The sequence below is a fragment of the Callorhinus ursinus genome, unplaced genomic scaffold (assembly GCF_003265705.2).
Source record: "Callorhinus ursinus isolate GAN/ISIS: 27379988/994484 unplaced genomic scaffold, GSC_fseal_2.0 scaffold2, whole genome shotgun sequence".
Classification (NCBI taxonomy): domain Eukaryota; kingdom Metazoa; phylum Chordata; class Mammalia; order Carnivora; family Otariidae; genus Callorhinus; species Callorhinus ursinus.
In genome coordinates this window covers 42,783,473-42,794,333 of record NW_027397064.1, presented here as the reverse complement: position 1 = coordinate 42,794,333, position 10,861 = coordinate 42,783,473, and the positions used below count along the sequence as shown (strand labels likewise).

The window sequence follows — 10,861 nt, the reverse complement described above, 5'->3', positions numbered from 1 at the left end:
GGGTTAGCCTGGTGATGGGTATTAAAGAGAGCACATTCTGCGTGGAGCACTGGGTGTTATACGCAAACAGTGAATCATGGAACACTACATCAAAAACTAATGATGTAATGTATGGTGATTACCATACCATAATAAAAAAATAATAAATAAATAAAAAGAAGAAGAAAGTAACTTTGAAATAGGGAAACATCCCAAACACAATTTCACAATTTAGCTTCTATTTCACAATTCTATTTCATAACTTAGCAGAGGACCAACCTTTTGGATGGAGGTATAACTTCTCCTGAAGGTACAGTCTTGATAGCAACTGAAACACAGGTTATCATTTTGAATCTCTGAACATGACTTAGGCATAGTTTCATTCAGATTTTTCTGGGTCTTCTCATAACCTGGCCATTATTATTCAGTGAAGAAATTAATCCTCCCTCTAGGTAGGGGCAGAGATGTATATAGAGAAAGCTCTCAGGACACCAGGGTCTCTGGCTAATAGATTCTCTAACTAATAGATTCTGGAAAGAGCCATGGAATGTGGAGACCCAAGTCAGCTCTGGTTCTGTCATATTGTGATGATGTATCTTTGAGCAGAGGGGGGGCACGGGGATAAAGACTGGTAGATTGCAAAAGGTCAAACAGGGGGATATCAGAGGTGGAAGTAAGAAGCTATCTATGAACATAAGGAAAAAGGAAAGGATTCATAGAGAGGACAGTTACTGAGGTTGGGATCTATGTGGAGCTCATGAAGAGTGTGACGACGCAGGTGTGTGTGGCTGTGGAGCACAAATGAAGGTCGCACAAGGAGCCGAGACATCAGCACACAGACAGTCACTAGCATGGATGTTGAAGTCATGTTGGTGAGGCAATTCATGAGCTAAGGTCCTGGAAGAGGACCCCACAGGGTGGGGGGAGGCAATATGGAACTGAAAAGAGAAACATAATTTATGTGATAGTATATTTCTCTTATGAGGAAAGTCAGAGTGATGGTGTTAAAGTAGAAGTAATCTTTATTCCTACCATTGAGTAGGATAAAGAAAGCAAGAGAACAGTCTTTTTGAAGTACAAAAGGGAGAAAGTGAAGAGATGTTTATTCATAAAAGACAAGAGTTTCCACAGACCCAGGAAAAAGGGAATGGAGGAGAGAAAGAGAGAGGTCTGATGCTAGCTGAACAGAGGTGAAAATTCAAGGACAGGCAGCAAGAGGGGAGGTTTCATGAAGAGAGGAAAGCATGCGTATAAGGATAAAAAATAACTTTGACGTGTGTGACATGGTGAAAAGAGTATGAGGGGAATATGTATCCAGACTGCACTAAGCACCTTATTCATCCCTGACACTAACACTGTGAGCTGAGTGTTGTTACCCTCATTCTTTGACAGACAAAAAAAGTAAGTCTGTTTGCTTCAGGTCACATTGCTAGTCAGTAGATCTGTTAAGATACAGTTGAAGCTACTGTGACAAATGTACGCCAAAATATTGTAGTTCCCACAAGGTGGACACATAGCCTTCCTCTCATTGCTTCTTCACATGTGGTTTCCATATCCTAGTACAAAACGGCACCTCCTGCTTTCATTGTGATGCCTGTATTTTAGCCGTGAAGAGAAAAAGAAATGAAAGGTAATGGCACATTCCTTTTCTCTTTAGAGTGTTGCCCACGTAACTTCTACTAACGTCTCATTGGCCAAACTTAGGCATGTGGTCATAGCTATCCATAAAGGAAGCTGGGAAATGTACTATTTGGGGGGACAGCCATGTGCCTAACCGAAAGATCTGCACTATCTAAAAAGCAGATAGTGAAATTTTGAGAAACTCAGTTTCTGCCACGAAAAGGAAGCTGGGATTTGAGAACTGGACACGAAGAATAAAGAAATGGGTTGGAACACTCCCCAAGCCTCAGTTTCCTCATTTGTAAAATGTGCTGATAACACTTGTGCTTAATTACTGTAATATGCCCTTGATTTTTAGGAATCAGTGTACCCCCCTGCTGCTTGCTGCCACCTCAGGAGCACTGGACACTATTCAGTACCTATTTTCTCTTGGTGCTAACTGGAGAAAAACAGATATTAAAGGAAATAATATAATTCACTTATCAGTGCTAACCTTTCACACAGAGGTTCTCAAGCATATAATAGAGTTAAATATTCCTGAACTCCCCGTTTGGAAAACTTTAGTAGGTGAGTATACAACACATAATCTCTTTATAAATAAATGTTCTGATTATTATTCAGCTTAATCATTGATGCTTACTCTGAAATAGAGCAAATAAAATAATACATGCATATTTTAAACAGTTAAAGATCATAAAATAAACATTTTTTAGTTAAAACCAGAAATACAAATAATACTGAACTACATTTTGTGTGTACAAAAGTAGTTTTATTTCCAAATTAAAATCAAAGAATAATAACCCAGACTATATTTTATACAATTATATTTTTATTTTCCAACTTTCTCCAAAAGCCCATCTATCGTCTTCTCCATCAAAAAAGCAAATCAAAAACAAACAAAAATAAACACAGAAAGAGGAAGGAAATTAAAGTTGAAGTGACAAAGATTCCCTCCAATTTATTCCTTTCCAATTTAAAAGACAGATTCAGCAACATTTTTCCTCATATGTTGATAAATGTTTTGTGAAAAATTTTGCTGGAGATTTTTTTCCAAATTTGGGTTCAGTCTAGCCGGAAATATTATAAGGGTGAGGGCTACTAGGACAATTAATTGAATGCACACATCTAAGTTTACTCTCTCCCAAGACCCCACCAAAATTACATGGAGCTTAAAGAAGAACATCAGCAACAGCAGGAGACAAACATTCAGGAGAAAACAGGAAAGGATACCATAGCAACAAAATACTGGAAGCAGGCAAGTCTAGGACTTAGCAGGCTGGAGAAGTCATTCCAAGCCAACAGTGGGGAAGCTGAGGACTTCTCAGACTTCGACCATGAATCCTTTTAGGAGGCTCTAGGACCCAAAGTGCCAGTCAGGAATGCTCTCTGCTGAGGCTAGCCAGAAAAGACCTAGAGAGACTTAGGCAGGAATTCTCAACAAACAGGAAATTGGGAGTCTGACCCAAGAGAAAAGCAAAGGGGATTTCAAAGATGACAGCAAAGGGAAGTCCTAGAATGGAAACTGTACCCAGGCCAAAGGGAAAATGTGGGAGGCATTCCCAGTAGGTACAACGAACACTGAGCAGATGAAATAATTTTACCTCCAGGAAAAACAAAAGTAAGAAAGGAGACAAAACTGTGGTACACTACAATGCTTACCTGTGAATAATATCTGTATAGGCATTATAATGTAAGTATGGAATATTAATTTAACTGAATACTATAAACATGGGGAAGGGGAGAGAGGAAATGGCAGCACAGTGTTGAAAGAGCTAGCTTCTCCTTTACCATAACATGAAGTCAATCGATGATGTCTCAAATCAATATAGCGAAAGTGGGTGTAAGTATTTAGAAATATAGAGATATGGAAATCACAGAAGGTATAGGGAGAGAGTCCAAAGTGGTTATATCTGGAGAAATGAACTCAGAAAAGTGGAGAGGGTGAGGCAAGGAACCACTATTATTTTTTTATAGGCCTTTTAGTAACATTTAACTCTGAATCATGAGCATGCATTACATTACTAAAATAAAACTAAAGCAAAAATGAAACCAATTGGGGAATGAAAACTGATGGCTTTCCCAACAACTCATTTTAGGATGGGATAAGATATATTTAAGATTTTCAACTCCATTCTCCTGTCTCAAGAAGTCTGAGTAATTTGTTTCAAAAGTGGCTCAATACCTGATTTTGGAATTTACTGGGTACTGGGAACACATTCTAATTGTATCAGCCCCAAGAGATACTAGAGAGTGTTTCCAATGTTTATTTGCATGCATATATATCATTATATCCCAGCCTTTTTAGGAGGAACTCAGAAGACCATCCTGTTACTTTTAAGAGAATAACACATTTGAAATACCTCAATAGTTGGAAGAACCAGCCCCTGACAGGAATAGCCTAATGGCACAAAAAAATTCCCGACAGCCACTCCTTCCTGCAGCCATTGTTGGGAAGTGCTGATAATGACTTGAACACAATAACCAGTGAGCATCTAGCCATTGCTTCTTTGAGCCCTGGAATAGCTCTCCTTCCTCACAGTGCCCATTTCCACTATGAAGAAAGGAAGCATTAGTCAAAGTTTGTTAGACGCCTCCAGTTTTGGCTCTTGGAGTAGTAGCTGAATTTTAAAAGAGAGCTCCATGGAGGAATCGAGCCAAGGTAGGATTAGGACCAGATTTGCTATGACAAGGGGTTGGGTAAGACAAGGGGTTGGGTAAAGAGAGACCAGGAAAGGATACTTCTATGTGTTTTTTTTTCTTGTACCATAGACATTGTTTAGAAGCATATATATTTATTTGCATTATCTCCTGTCTGGAGTATAAGTTCATTTAAGATTTTTTGAAGTGTCTTCTTCATCCTCAGGAAATGTATGAAGATCCATATATGATTTAATGGATATTAAATTTTTATTGACAATAATGTAGTTTACTTTGCCATCCGTAAAACTCACACTCAATTTTTTTTCTAAAGATTTATTTATTTTAGAGCGCACACACAGGTAGGGGGAGGGGCAGAGGGAGAGAATCTGAAGCAGACCCCCCCACTGAGCGTGGAGCAATGCAGGGCTTACTCTCATGACCCATGAGATCATGACCTGGGGTGAAACCAAGAGTCAGACACTTAAATGCCTGAGCCACCCGGGTGCCCCCACATTCAAATTTTATTCAGCAACTGATTTCAGGCAAGAGAAAGGTATACTGTTTTCCCAGTGTACTTGAACCATATGACCAGTCAATCTAAGTCATTCAGACCAAAGATAAAAAATTTCAGATTTTTTTGTACCAACTCTATAGATTAAAAAACCTCAGAGATGATGGGCATTTGCAATCTGTTCAGCACCTCACAGAAGGCCATCATGCACAGAGGGAATTTAATGAATAGCATTTGGTGGTGATAGAGGTGATCTCAACTCACAGCTTCCCTTGGCCTGTACAGAAGCAGATCAGTCATTCCATTCCTACTTGTAAAATTATAACGTGTTTTTCTGTGGAACACTTACCAGAAATGTTGCAGTGTGAAAGCTATAAACGAAGGATGATGGCCGTGATGTCTTTGGAAGTTATTTGCTTAGCAAATGATGGATACTGGAAATATATTTTGGATGCAGGTGATGTAAAATCTATTAACTGTCTTTTGCTTACACTATTTTATTTAGGGCTATAATTATGTTCAGTCACTTTAAAATCTATTTTCTTAAGTTTTTATTTATTTATTTGAGAGAGAGAGTGAGAGAGCAAGTGAGAGAGCACAGATGGGGGGAGCTGCAGAGGGAGAGGGGAGAAGCAGGCTCCCCACCGAGGAAGCCCAATGCGGGGCTTGATTCCAGGGATTGTGACCTGAGCTGAAGGCAGATACTAAACTGACTGAGCCACCCAGGAGCCCCTCAAAATCTATTTTTAGTTGTAGAGGAAACTTTTTAGTTGATTTTAAGTTTCCATTTTTCTTTTTTCTAAGATAACTTCCTTTACCTGACAAATATATATAGATATAAATATTTATTTTTATTGAATATATATTTATATATATATTTTTTAATTTGAGTATCGTTGACACACAATATTATATTAGTTTCAGGCGTACAACATAGTGATTCAACAACTCTATATATTATGCTATACTCACCATAAGTGTAGCTACCATCTGTCCCCACGCAATGTTATTTTTTTTTTCAAATTTTTATTTAAATTCTAGTTAGTTAACATACAGTGCAGTATTGGTTTCAGGAGTAGAATTCAGTGATTCATCATTTACATACAACACCCAGTGATCATCATAACAAGTTGCCTCCTTAATACCCATCACGCATCTAGCCCATCCCCGACCCACCTCCCTCCATCAGCCCTCAGTTTGTTATCATTAAGAGTCTCTTATGGCTTGTTTCCCTCTCTCCCTTTTTTCTTTCCCCTTCCCTTATGTTCATCTGTTTTCTTTCTTAAATTCTGCATATGAGTGAAATCATATGGTATTTGTCTTTCTCTATTTCACTTTGCAAAATACACTCTAGCTTCACCCATGTAGTTGCAAATGGCAAGATTTCATTCTTTTTGATGGCTGAATAATATTCCACTGTGTGTGTGTGTGTGTGTGTGTGTGTGTGTGTGTGTGTGTGTGTGTGATACACACCACATCTTCTTTATCCATTCATCAGTCATTGGACATTTGGACTCTTTCCATTATTTGACTATTGTTGATAATGATGCTATAAACATCTTCTTCTTTGTATATTTATTAATTGGTATTTAACATGTATGTACCCCTTTGAATCTGCACTTTTGTATCCTTTGGATAAATACCCAGTAGTGCAATTGCTGGACCATAGGATAGTTCCATTTTTAACTTTTTGAGGAACCTCCATACTGTTTTCCAGAGTGGCTCCACCATTTTGCATTCCCACCAACAGTGCAAGAGGGTGCCCCTTTCTCTGCATCCTTGCCAACACCTGTTGTTTCTTGTGTTGTTAATTTTAGCCATTCTCACAGGTGTGAGATGATATCTCATTGTAGTTTTGGTTTGCATTTCCCTGATGATGAGTGATATTGAGCATCTTTTCATGTGTCTGTTAGCCACCTGGTTGTCTTCTTTGGAGAAATGTCTATTTATGTCTTCTCCATGCAACGCTATTACCATACCATTGACTATATTCCCTATGCCGTACCTTTTATTCCTATGATTTATTCATTCCATAACTGGAAGCCTATATCTCCCATTCCCCTTCACCCATTTATTTTTTACCCATTCCCCCCGCCACGTCCCTCCCATCTGGCAACCATCAGTTTGTTCTTTGTATTTAGCGGTCTGATTCTACTTTTTGTTTGTTTGTTCATTTATTTTGTTTTTAAGATTTCACATATAAGTGAAATCATATAGTATTTGTCTTTCTCTGACAACTTTATATTTTATTTTTCACATGGAAATTGCACATGATCAAAAAACTTTATAAACACTTCTCTAAAAATTTTGCAGTATCAAAAATGATATTAAACTACTCACTGTACTACCTTTTATATTTACTTTCACTTGGAAATTATCCCTATTCTGTATTTACACAATTTATTTTTTAAATTAAAAATAGCAGGTTTTTTTGTGATGAGCACTGCATATTGTATGGAAGTATTGAATCACTCACTATATTTTATACCTGAAACTAATATTGCACTGTATGTTAACTAACTGGAATTCAAATAAAAACTTTAAAAAATAGCTGTTTTTGTGTCAGCCCTGGGTTTGTAACTAGCTCTGCATTTAGAACTTAGGCTAGTTGCTTGCCCTCTCCAACCCTAATTTCCTTGTTAATCAAATAATTCCTACCTCATTGGGTTGTTTTGAGAACACCATTATCCAATATAATTTTCTGAAATGATGGAAATGTTCTATCTGCACTGTCCAGTATGGTATCCACAGCTCTAATGTGGATTTGGGGCCACATAAAATGCTCCATAAATATTTGTTGAATGAATAAATGAATGAATAAAAAATATAGGTAGTATCCTAAAACTATTTAGTGTTCCTAAAAACATGTACAAAAAGCTCTGTGTCCAAAAAGTGAACCATAGATAAGTCATGAAGGAGGTTTCATTTCAAGTGAATAAATAAATAAAGCCCTAATTATACCTGTTATATTCTCCAGCATTTCTTGTGTGCTCTAGTGGATGTTCTTTTATTTCTCTCACATTGAACTGCTATACAAGCATCTAGCTGAAGCCAGATTTTCTATTTTTCACCTTATCCAATGATCTCCATCCTTGAATCAATTGTTATTAATGAAGCTAAAGTTGCTTTTTACTAGGTTCAGCACTTTTTGTTTTCAGTTGCTTGCAAAAAAAATGGGTAAAATATAATAAAATGCTCAACTAGTTGCACAAATACCACCCCCCAAATTGGATGAAATACCAAAACTGAACTCTGTCATATGGTAGCTCAAGGAATTTATTCATCCATCATCTTAAGACAAAAGTCCATGGTTCCAAGGTGGCTTCAAGTTGCCAATATGAAACATAGGCTTGTGTGCTCTGTGAATATCAAATGTGTGAACAATGAGAGTTGCCTGAACTGCAGAGAAGACAGAAAAAAGTACATTCATATAGTTTCAAATAATTTTATAAATATTTCATAGAATCATTTGCTAATTGTTTATATGGCAATGACCATAACCATTATTTAGATTTTATCATAATAAGTTAACTATAAATGGTTACAAATAATTCATGTTTTTTTCTTGATTTCTTCATTACAGGTACCATTCCTGCCTTAATTAATCTACTAAAGGGTTCCAAAATAAAATTACAGTGCAAAGCAGTTGGGTTATTGAGTAATATCTCGACCCATGCAAGGATAGTGCATGCTATAGTAGATGCAGGAGGCATTCCAGCTCTGATCAACCTACTGGCTTCTGATGAGCCTGAACTACATTCTCGCTGTGCTGTCATTTTATATGACATTGCTCAACTTGAAAACAAGGATGTTATTGCCAAATATGTAAGGTTTTTTCCATAGAGTATCATTTTGATTGACAGTAATTCCCTTATATAGAAGCTAGAAAGGTACACACCCATGTTATCATGCAACAGCAAAACTCCCAGGGAAGAACTCCAGTCTCAGGGAAGATGGCAAAGAACAAACCTGCCACAATCCCATGAGTGCCAAAAGTAAACAAGAGCAAGATAGTACCAGAGCAAGCACAGCAAAGGGCATGAGCTCCGGCAGAGTTGTCTGATTCTTGTGTCCCTTTCTCCCAAGGCAACACAGTGGGCCCCAAGGGAGGCTACCCACGCATTGGGTTTGTGTTGCCCCAGAAGAATCTCGAGCTTAAGACCCCTGTCACTTTGGTAGCAGTCAGTAAGCCAGCCTATTCTTTGAAGGGAGACGTTCCCGCACCTTTCAAGATTACTGGCTGCATAAAAATCCTGAGGAATGGCCTGGGTGAAAGAGCTGTGATGATCTTGGCGCACTCCAGTACATGTAGGAGTGCAAGAGGCCCAGGGAGGACCGTTTCTCAACAAAAATATCAGGTGAAACTCTCACCTGGGATAACGTGGAAGGCGGGCCAAGTACCTACTTAGCTCTACGGTGTGGTTGCTTCTTGTTTATGAGAAGATATTATAAGAAACGCTACCACTTTGGCTATTTCTGTTCTGGCTGGAAAATGTAGTCTAACTGTATACCAGAAAGTTACTTTTTGTGAACACCAAGCAGTTTTTGCCATGCTGTAGTCCTCAATTAACACCCACCTTATTGTGTCTGCTAATGTTTCCTTTAAGATCTTTTAGTAGATAGTTATAAGATTATTTTTATACTCTTCTTCAGGTGATGCTTCTTCCCCACGGACTGAGTCATTTAGCATCATAAAATGTACTCTTTTTGTCAAGTGTAATACTTTTGCCCTGAATTCTATCTTGTCCAGAGTTATGTTTATGATCTCTGTTTCTTTGTGTTCTCATGTTTATTTGGCTTTGCCTATCCTTTTTAACTTTTTTTGAGTCATTTCCTGTTGGTTGGTTTGTTATCATTTGGAAAATATATTAGAAATATAGACACCCCAGGCCCACCGCTAGAGTTAGTCTTTATTTATTTAGAACTTATAAATCTCCAGTTGATCTAACAATTAACTGGAGTTAGGATAAGTGTGTCCCTTGTATACAGTGTATTTAGGTTTTGCTTTGCCTTTCACTTTTTATTTAGTATAGCCCATTTACATTTACTGACATGACATTTAATCTTAGTTCTGTCATAGTTTGTTATTATTATTTTTTAATCTTCTGTATGGTCAATGTCTTCTTTCTCTTTTTATCTTTAAAGTCCAGGACTGACAGATCAACATTAGTTACCTCTTTTTCCTTTGGTATAACTTTTCAACATGTATATTCATCTTTTATTTTTGGAATGTTTTCCTGAATTCGTATGTTGAAGTATTTTTTTTCCTGTAGTATTCTTTTAGTCCATTCACATAAGTACTTTTTGTGAGTTTCTTAGGTGGCGGATTTTATTCTAGATGCTGGGGTGATAGCAGTGAATGAAACAGACAAAACCCCAGTGTCATGGAACTTGTAGTTGGGAGTAGCAAGACAATAAACAAAGCAAATAAACCAAATATATAGTATGTTAGGTGACAAGAAGTGATAAGGAGGAAAGTAAAGCAGGGAAAGGGAAGGGGGGAGTTAGCATTTGAAGTTGGCATTTGAGTACAGACCTCAAGTAGGTTAGAGAGTATGTCCTATTTTTCTGTTGGGAAGAGCACTCCAGGCAGAGGAGACAAGTGCAAAGTTAATGGAAGTTGGAATGTGCCTGGCACGTTCAAGGAACAGCAGGAAAGCAAAAGTAGCTGAGAGGAGAGAAATAGGAGATGCTTAGCTGGGTAGTGGTGGAACACATCATGTAGGGCCATGTGGGCATCTGTTAGACACCTTGGTTTTTATGCTGAGTATGTTAAGCCATTGAATGATTTTGTTCTGGGAAGTTCCGTGGAGAGATTTATATCACTTTACCTTCTGTTTTGAAATAGGTGGGCAAGGGTGGATGTTGCAAGACTGATTAAAAAACTATTATAGTAATCCAGATAATAGATAATGATGTCTTGGACCAGGATGATAATAGTGGAAATGGTGAGACGTGATCACATTCTGTATTGTATTTTGAATGTTGAGTCACCAGGTTCTGTGGGAAAGTTGAAAGATCTGGAGGGACCTCAAAAGAGACTAAGAAGGAACGGCCAACAAGGTAGATGGAAACCTGAAGAATCTGTTTTCCAATCAGCCAAGTGAAGAA

General features: G+C 37.8%; 1 protein-coding gene across 1 annotated transcript in view; it reads left to right on the top strand.

The window, feature by feature from the left end:
• Positions 1 to 10,861, top strand: part of ANKAR (ankyrin and armadillo repeat containing) — a 75,828-nt gene that overhangs the window by 36,281 nt on the left and 28,686 nt on the right. The window contains exons 10-12 of the mRNA XM_025848728.2: positions 1,958 to 2,166; positions 5,103 to 5,207; positions 8,334 to 8,575. Of these exons, the coding sequence (XP_025704513.1) occupies positions 1,958 to 2,166; positions 5,103 to 5,207; positions 8,334 to 8,575 (556 nt within the window). The remainder of the gene's footprint in view (positions 1 to 1,957; positions 2,167 to 5,102; positions 5,208 to 8,333; positions 8,576 to 10,861) is intronic.